The 9,989-nt window shown below is 39.2% G+C and overlaps 1 protein-coding gene across 1 annotated transcript; it reads right to left on the reverse strand.

Moving 5' to 3' along the window:
- Positions 1 to 299: 299 nt before the first annotated feature.
- Positions 300 to 6,856, reverse strand: LOC140344426 (uncharacterized). The gene is made up of 5 exons (XM_072431546.1): positions 6,211 to 6,856; positions 2,060 to 2,243; positions 1,695 to 1,898; positions 1,291 to 1,347; positions 300 to 586 (listed from the first exon to the last, which is right to left on the reverse strand). The coding sequence occupies exons 1-5, from the start codon at positions 6,256 to 6,258 to the stop codon at positions 300 to 302; spliced, it is 780 nt and encodes a 259-aa protein (XP_072287647.1). The 5' UTR covers positions 6,259 to 6,856.
- Between the last annotated feature and the right edge of the window lie 3,133 nt (positions 6,857 to 9,989).

A 9,989-nucleotide genomic window follows, 5' to 3' on the forward strand; every position in this document is an offset into this window, starting at 1 on the left:
TGGATGCAGTTGGATTTGGTGAACCCAATGTGGCCAGGCTGCGTCTAAGCCTCACTCAGAGGCTGGTTGGCAAGGGTGGACGCCCCAGGTTCAAATGATTTGGGACAGGTCCTTACACTCCTACATGAAACTATAAACCAGAATCGACAGGACCATGAAACTAACCAACAGCATCTGGCAGGCATGTATAGTCTTTTCCAGGAACAACACCAAGACATAATGACATGCAGCGTCAGTCCAACAACAATCGGCCATTTTGGGTGCATACATCTTACGAGTTAACCATCTCTGTAATATATTCAGTGAATCCCTGGCTCAACAAATTCAAGTAAACCTAACGGTTCTTCACATGCTGGGTTGGCAAATCCCAAGAGCTTCACCTTCTGCATGGCCAGCTCCTGCAGGCCCCTCGGCTCCAGCTCCTGCAGGGCCCCCAGGACCAGCTCCTGCACACCTACTGGCTCCTGCTCCTGTAGGCCCCCCAGGTCCACCTCCTGCAGGCCCCCCAGGTCCAGCTCCTGCACGCCCACTGGCTCCAGCTCCTGCAGGCCCCAGCCTCTAGCTCCTGCACGCCCACCGGCTCCAGCTCATGCAGGCTCAGCTTAGGTCCAGGTCAAGCTGGCCTGGTAAGGTAGCCCACGGCCGTGCCCAGGCTGGTGAGGCGGCCCGCGGCCATGCCTGGCCTGGTGAGGCAGCCCGGGATTTTGAGGAGGACATATCTAACAATGCTGGAATAGTGGCAACTCTTCCAAGCTTCAAAACAGGTTAGTGTAGGGTAATGTAAAATATATTATAAATATATATATAAATATATTATAAATATATAATATAAATATAAAATACATGTTATGTATTTTGCTGTGCAAACAACCATTGCGTAAAAACTAATTTTTTTGTGTGTTTTTGATTTGTAAAGGAGAACTTTGGATGTCACGGCAAGCCTGCAAGGATGTTTTTAAATGTTATGTTACCTAGTTTCATCAAGTTATGACTGTTTTTCTGTTTACCAAGCAAAACAAGAAAGAAAGCTGATTCCTGGGGCCAAGCTAATTATGGCAATGGAACTAAAGTGATGCAGTTTGGTGTCAATGAAGCTTGTGGCTTTTCACAAGGGACAAACTTGGCTAAGTGGCATTAAACTTTTGACTTCTGTTAAAAGCTACCTAGACATGAAGCTAGTGATACACTCCTAACGATACTTTCTGGAGCTAGGCCTAACAAACTATATCCTAGTTTATTTTCATGGTCCTAAAGGAATGTTCACAATATAGAAAATATGGAAATACTTACATTCAGATGAGGAACTTCTGTCCTCTGGAGGAGGTGGTGGCAATGCCGCTACAATATCTGTAGATTAAAAATAAAAACCATAAGTAAAAGTGGGTGGGACGGACTAAAGAAGATTTGTAAGGATAGTCAAGGATAACAGAATAATGCTGAACTTCTAACAGATACTTTTTGGCCAAATATTGGGATAAAGCATTTGCCAGTAAGGTACAAATGAAAACAATGTATATTTTTCTTCATGCTAGCCAACAACCCAGAAAGAACCTTCATTTGATGCATGATAAATGACTGGAAGCTACATAAAATCATGCTCGATCTTTGTATTTGCAACTAAAATGGTGAAAGTAGTGTGAAAATGTGTTTTATTGAATCATTTTTAACAAAAAGTGATTGTAAGGTTAGCTTACAGGCAATGTCCTTGGCCTTGGCTGCCTCCCCTCCCTTGTCTGAGGAATCAGGCTCCTCCTCCAGGGTGGGCTCCTCCGAGCCGGATGACCCCTCTGCACCAGACGACCCCTCCGCCACGGACTCCCCCTCCTCTACCTCCTGTGGCACGGCCAACCGCCTTTCTGGCCGCTCCATGATCATCAGCCGCCGTGATGGAGGGTTGGCTGTGACATAAAAAAAAACAAACATCCAAAATTAATAAAGTTAAAAAAATGAAAGTGATAAATAAACAGTTCCAAGGCCAGAAAAAACTACCTTCCACAACCAAAAAACATTCTAAAACATTGCTCCTTAACAAGAGGAGAAGACAAAATGCAATACTTACCAGACAGGATGCAGTCCCCGAATTCGCAGAGGAAATCCAGTCTCCTCCACCTTAGAACGCTCCAAGTATGTTGTAACTGGCTAACACTTGGGCGAGTCCCTGCCGGGGTCCATAGCCTGTCTGCCAGCTTCTCCACAATTTGCCTCTTGGCATAGATCGATGGCCAACAAACACCTCTTAAACACTAAAAAAAATAGGTCGATTGATTTTCTGGTGCAAATTAGCACAGTTTGCAATTGTGAACTGTTAATCATGTGTGTGTATATACAGACAGAGACATTAGTATAGATATGTATGCGTATACTATTACTAAAAATCTTCATGATTCTACCCCACTAAGCTAAATCATAGCTAGATCATTGTAAAAACAATAATTGGTCTCCTAGATGTAAACTCTCTTCATCCTGTTTCAGTCTGAGTGAAGCATAAGTGCCAGACATACATACAACCTAAGGGAAAAATATTAGCACTGTTGCATTATGTCCGAAAATGCAACACATGTTTATTTCTTTTGTTGCCACTTGAAGAACAACAAAAAAGGGCAGAAATATAAAACACACTATCTATGTGAGACAGTTGAATGATGTGCCTTCCCCAAAATCTGGATTGTGGTCTCATCTATCCAGAGGACATTCTCCAATAAAAGGCTTTCACTGTCCTCCGGACAACGAGAGTTTTCAGCCTTGCATGATAGCTAGGAGGCTATTTACACTTGGGAACCGTTTTGAAAAAACTTTTTGTTGACTTTAATTTTTAAGCTTATTTACACTAAAATAGGTATGCTGATTCTGAAAGTGCAGTTAGTTTTATTGTATACGTCAGGTTTTTTCTCTACCGCCTATATTATTGGGATTACTGTAGCGTGGATTTGTATAGGCTATTCATTTACATGCAAGACAGTGTGGTCAGAGGTTGTGCGCTGCTCTATGTAGTGAATAGGCAAAATGTATTTTTCTACTTACACACCTATTTTCTTTTTTTCAAATCATGTCTGGCTCTGCTGTTTCTCGTTGTAAGTGCCTAAACAACCCTGATTCATTTTGTTATATCTGTGGCAGTTTCACCATTCCCAGTCAAAGTGCGAACATCAGCACATTTATATAGCATGCCTTTTTGGCATATTTCAAAGTTAAACTTGGTGATCAAGATAAGTCTTGTGCCCCTCATAAGGTGTGCAAACAGTGTGTCGAGTATTTACAGATGTTGACAAAGGGAACACGTAAAAGGATGACATTTTGTATACCTATGGTTTGGCAAAAGCCATGAGATCATTTTAGTGACTGTTACTTTTGTAAAGTGAAAACTTCAGGATATAACAAGAAAAATAAATGTAACAGAGTATCCTAGTCTACCATCGACTATACGCCCAGTGGCTCATTCAGCGCAGGTCCTTCTCCTTCTCTTTTCATTACACTACCCTCTCTTGAAGAACATGATTATAGTGATGAACTAGGTGACAACAATGATGAAGAGTTTGAAATTGAAGAGGACTCTGTTTGTAAGGGATTTGATCAACATGAGTTGAGTGACTGAGGCACGTGATTTTGGACTATCCAAGAAGGCTTCAGAACTCCTAGCATCAAGACTACGTGAGAAAAAGGTATCGTACTTTCCAATCAGAAAAATTTCTGCAGTACTTTAGAACTGACAGTGGCTTTGTGTATTGCCATAACATACCTGGTCTAACGGAGGAATTCCAATCTTTACTCAAAGCAGAGCTTAAAGTGTGTCCTCCTTCACAATGACAATATATTTTGGTCAGTCCAAATTGGCCATTCAGTTTCTCTTTGTGAAGAATATGCAGACATAAAGAGAGTCATTGAGTTGTTGCAAAATCACCAACACAATTTTGTCATCTGTGTTACCCTTAAAATGGTATGCTTCCTTCTTGGTCAGCAATGCAGATACACCAAGTATCCCTGTTATCTGTGCATGTGGGACAGCAAAGCTCGTGAGAGGCATTGGGTGGAACGAAATTGGCCTCCAAGATATGCCTTAAAACCAGGTGATCCAAACATTCTACATGAGCAACTTGTTGATAGAAAGAATATTATATTTCCGCCTCTGCACATGAAAATGGGTCTGATGAAGCAGTTTGTTAAAGCTTTGCCAACTGAAGGAGACTGTTTCAAGTACCTCATTTAGGCATTTCCTACCCTGTCATTTGAAAAAAGAAAGACTGGCGTGTTTGATGGTCCACAGATTTGGAAACTCATCAAAGATGAACATTTTATTATGAAAATGTCAGAAGTCGAAAAGAATGCTTGATTATCATTTAAAGCTATTGTCAATGACTTTCTTGGAAACATAAAAGCAATTAAATACACAGAAATTGTCCAGAAACTCTTGGAGAGCTACAAAATGCTTGGTTGCATAATTAGTATCAAGGTGCATTTTCTGCATAGCCATCTTTTTAACTTCCCGGAAAACCTTGGTGCAGTCAGTGATGAACAAGGTGAATGATTCTACTAAAATTTGAAGGTCATGGAAGGACGGTATCAGGGTAGATGTACATATGATGGCTGACTATTGTTGGAGCATCCAATGGGATTGTCTTAACATTGAACACTACAGGAAAAGCCATAAGGGTAAATTTTAATGACATATAAAATGTCATAGAGTAACAATAAATCCTTTGTACAAACAAAAGAAATTTAAATAAACAGTGCATTCAAGTTATTTCATTATTTTTTCATTGTATGTAAAATTTGTAAGTTTTTTGCAAAAAGCTGGGGTCATTTCTGGATATACCACCCAAAAATTAGTAAAGTTCCCCAGTGTTAGTGCTCTTCTAATGATCTAGCTAGGATTCAGCTTAGTGGGGTAGAAGCATGAACATTTTTCGTAATCATATACACACATCTAAATATTTGCATGTACATAGTTGTCACCAGCCCCTATTTAGTGGGGGGAGCGCTCGGCAGCCATGCCTCCTCTACCTGGCTGTCATCCGCAGCTCTAATCCATTGAAAGGACAATAGAGAGGCTGCTCTGTTCTCAGCTGCCATCCATGCAGAGGTTTTCAGCTGCTGATAAGAATGAGACGGAGACACGCTGTCCCTCCCCCATTCCTATAGCTGTGCTGTGGCTTCTATAGAAGAAAATAAAAACTTGGGAAAATATATCCACCAAGTGGGCTTGTGTAATGACATTATCAGCACAGTGTGATAGCTGTGTGTGGGAATGCTGCATGTCATATTCTGCAGCTTTACAACTCTGTGTACAAGCACAGAGGACCCTCATAGCTAATAGTCCAAAAAATATCTTCAAAATCTCAGCCCACCAGATTTCAAGCGTTTTAAGATATGTGGATCACAATTAAAAACACTGTGAAAATCCAACATTGAGAATGCATTTTCAAGTCGTTAATTGAAAATGACATTGCAAGTGTTCCCTACTTGAACCTACATTTTCTAGCTTATGCACCTCACCATTCCAGATAAATTGGGGTTCAAAGAAATGTAAGTAGAAATGTAGGTACACCGCCCCAATTTTCCTTGCCTGATAAGTGGCCCAGGGGGGCGAGAAATGTGCATTTTTGCTTTTGTGCTCCTAGATGCCCTTGCTTTTGAAACAGCCTCAACTTTCAAGAAATTTGGTTTATTGGTTTTGAGGCAGATCTTGGTGGCCAATTTTGTGCCACCCAATGCCTCTCACGAGCTTTGCTGTCCCACATGCACAGATAACAGTGATACTTGGTGTATCCGCATTGCTGACCAAGAAGGAAGTATACCATTTTAAGGGTAACACAGATGACAAAATTATGTTGGTGATTTTGCAACAACTCAATGACTCTCTTTATGTCTGCATATTCTTCACAAAGAGAAACTGAATGGCTAGTAGGGTCCTCGGTGTACCATCAAAATTTCAAGTTGTCACAAACAAGGGTTTAGGAGATCTGAAGGATTAAAAATGGTGAGTTGTTAGGCTGAATGATATGACTTAATATAACTGAATATGATGAATAAGCAGCCTTTACACACATTTAAATATGTGTGCATGAACATGCATTGTGCATGCACACATTTAAATGTGTGTGCATGGACACGCATTGTGCATGAACATGCTTACACACATTTAAATGTGTATGCATGGATATACATGTATGCTCATGCAACTAAAACAAAAAAACAACAAAAAAATAAACTTACACAAATGGTGTAGCGCAGGTCCTTCTTTGTAAACAACGGAGGCGGCATGTTCAGAACGTTGATATGAAACTCCTGGGTTTAACTTCTGCTAGGTGGAAAACATGTATGAGCAACTTTTTTATTTATTTAATTCTTTTTTTTTTGGTATTAGGGCCTAAACCAGCAGCTTAAAAAACACTGTTGTTTTTCTAAAATCTGGAAGATCAGGCAAAGTTAAAAATCCTGTGAGTAGGTCACATCAAAAACACAAATACAAATTAGTAAGACAACTTTTTTCCACATAACCACCTAAACATCAGAATAAAATACACTACACAAACACCACTACATTTAGTACTAAAACACATGTACACCCATATTTCCATAGCAAACAACATTATGACTAAAAAGGGGCCTACATAACATTGTATTCAAAATAGCTTGCCAATAAGTATATGTGATTTGAACCCATCAGGGATAGAAAACCTTGCTAGAAATTAGTTAGGCAAAACCAACATTTAAAGGCACGAAGAAACAAATCAGCAAAACAACAATTTGGCCACAAACACAATACCATAGCATTAACATTGACTTTCTTGTTGCAAGATTGACATTGAAACAATCAAAAGTGTAAAAAAAACGCTATTGTACTAAATGGTAAGCAAAGTAAAAAAATGTATCAATATAGATTAGGATAACACACCAAACAAGACCTCCCCCCCCCCAAAAAAAAATGACCAAATTAAAAGCCCTTTGAATTTATTTTGTATAAAGGATCTAATTTGGTGATAATGGAAGATTTCAGAATTTTTTTAAAGTATTTGAGAAACTTTCTCTTGTAAATAGGAACAACTCAGGATAGCCTTGCCAACTAAAAAATTTCTTCTGATTCTGAAGAAGCCTTTGTTGCACCCCAGTGAAAACCCACGTTTTGCAATAAGGAAGTCAGTGGAGCTAGGGAAGTGTCAAGTCATGGTTGATTATTTGCCCGTCCCAAAATGAGAGGGCATATGATAGTGAGGGGCAAAGAATCACAGGACTCTTTGAAGATGGGATTCACATAAGAACCTCCATCGGTATTGAAGGGCAGCCCAGCGCCTCCAGGTCAGTCCATTGTGGTCCTGGGTGGGGGAGAGTGGTTTGGCCTAGCGCTGTTGGTTGAGCTGCTCTATGGTAAACTGTTTTACCATAGAGCGGCTCAAACAACAGCGCTTAAACCTCCTAATTTCTTAGGAGTATACAGGGTGGTTGTGTTTATGCAATCTACTATGAGCATAAAAGTACTCTATCTCCATAGACATTTCCAAAAATTTCTAGAAAACCTTGGCGATTTCAGTGAGGAACAAGGGGAGTGGTTCCATCAAAATATAAAGGTCATGGAAGAAAGGTATTAGAGCAGATGGGATAGGCACATGATGGCAGACTACTGCTGGAGTCTTCAATGTGATTGTCCTGATCATCAGCATAAAAAGAAATCCAGAATGTTCTAATGGCACGTCAATCAGGACCCACAAGCTCCCGTTCCTCTGTTGACATTCATTAGTGACCTTCCTCAATTGTAGATATTTTCTCAATAAATATCAAGGTTGGCCCGCGACTTTGTCCAAATTTTTTGTTTTGGCCCACTGTGTATTTGAGTTTGACACCCCTGTTTCTAGAAGCACAGAATATAACTGGGTATTAAGGCTTTAAAGTAAAAATAACAATGACCATTGATCCAGGGGACATCTGATTACCTCATGGAATCAGGAAGGATTTTTTCCCCCTGTTGGAGCAAATAGTACCAGTTTTTTTTTGCCTTCCTCTGGACCAACTATGTCCATAGGGTTTTATATCTAGGATATAGTGGTTTAACTTGATGGACGTATGTCTTTTTTAACCTGACCTACTGTGTAACTGTATGTAACTATATGTTTCATTAGTTTTCCATGAGGGTATTATTGGGGTCATTATTATATATATAAAAACTACAGCCAATCTAACAAAACCAATACCATATCTGGAATCTGTGCTTCAAACATAACCTAAAATGACTTTCATCTCTTTGGCAAGAAAATATTTGTTGTTCAGCAAAGATTGAGAAAAAATAAAATTTATTTTGGTAATTGAAAAATAGCCTGAAAGGGACGGCCCAGCGATATCTGATGTTGTAGGAGAGCAGTGCTTGAAGAAGAAGTTTAAAGGTCCTTCTTTTTTGTATCGTAGCTGGTAAAGGATCTGCAAAAATCTGCACAGGGTATCCTTTAATAGCCAGGTCTGGAATAGACTGAGCCACTTTCATTAAGGCATCTTTGATGTGGAAATAATGAAGCTTCCCTAAAATGTCCCTTGGTTAGCCATCTGCCCTTAGTGCTGTTGCGCTCCATGTATCTGGTCAAATTCAAGATGTAAATCATCACAAGATAGTAAGAGAGAATTGATGAATCCTTTTACAGTGGCCTCTAGGTTTTTATTATTTTCAGGCAGGCCTCAGATTCTGAAATTGTCGTACCTTTTATTTTGTATTTACTTCAGGGACTGTGCCTAATATTATAGGAATAAAATGTTTCTGTAACGGAACCACCAATCAAGAAGAATAACTATTTCAGTCATTTTGGACACTGCCCATTACCTTTGAAATAATTGGCTGTGTAGTTGTCTTTAGATAATGAGGAATGAGAGCTTGAGGCTTTGCCTTAAGACCTGCCTGGCACATAGAACTGGTTCTACACACTTGTATTCCAAGACACCTAAATTAGAGCAGAAACAAAGGGAACTGTGCAGTGGATATTTATTATCTTATTATAGAAATAAATAAAATAAAATGCAGTCTCAGTAGGCCATATAAATGTAATGAATACAAACTTATAGTTCACATTTTCTTGTATAAAATGTGACTAGCATGAAGTATTTTCATTAACTTGTATTTATATTTATTATTTACATATCACACAGACCTGTACAAAGTCCATAGTCATGTCACTAAATGTCTCTCAAAGGGGCTAACAATCTAATATCCCTACCATTGTCATATGTCATTAACACAGTCTAAAGTCAATAATGAAATCAGAGTAGCTGTGAGACCCATGCAAACTTTACAAACTCCTTGCAGACAGAGTCCTGTCTGAGATTCAAACCTGTGGTCAATTTTTGGGAGAACCAAATTTTTAAATGCATGTTTTTGAGCTGTAGAGGGAACAAAGTGAGATTGAGAATCTACAAACCCCTGGGCTGTACTTACTTAAGAACTATTATGATTCACAAATATTATGCTATCCAACAACTGTGTTTACTTTTATTTTGATATGCATGCATTATCTGTGGCTATTTAGGGGAGTCCCCCAACTAACTCATTAGTATGTGTTGATTTTTTGGAATAAAGAAGACAATGTTTGCATATATTGGGTCTGGTAGCAAATGAACTCAACTCAGATCTTTAGGACATAAAAGAATGATCCTCCTCTTGAAAATGGAGGGGAGAAGTAGTGCAATCTTTGCAGGATATTCTGTATATTGTATAAAGGTACAGAGACATTTACCTGTAGATGCATATGGAAGCATTTGTGTGATCATAGCTTCCACTATTTGCCTTAGGTTAAGGTTAAAGTAAAGCAATAAACTTTCTTCTTCTAAACTGAATTCTCTATTTTGATCTGGTAAATATACCATTGGAAACACGTTTAAATAATTTTATAAAAAAAATGTATTGATCCTGGTCCAGATCTTGTGAGCTGAACTTCCTGTGCTATCTGCATTTGTGACTGCTAACAGTTACCATTGCTTCAAGCTAACACACACTCTCTCTCTCTCACTTGAGAGAG

The sequence above is a fragment of the Pyxicephalus adspersus genome, chromosome Z (assembly GCF_032062135.1).
Source record: "Pyxicephalus adspersus chromosome Z, UCB_Pads_2.0, whole genome shotgun sequence".
In the NCBI taxonomy this organism is placed as follows: Eukaryota; Metazoa; Chordata; class Amphibia; order Anura; family Pyxicephalidae; genus Pyxicephalus; species Pyxicephalus adspersus.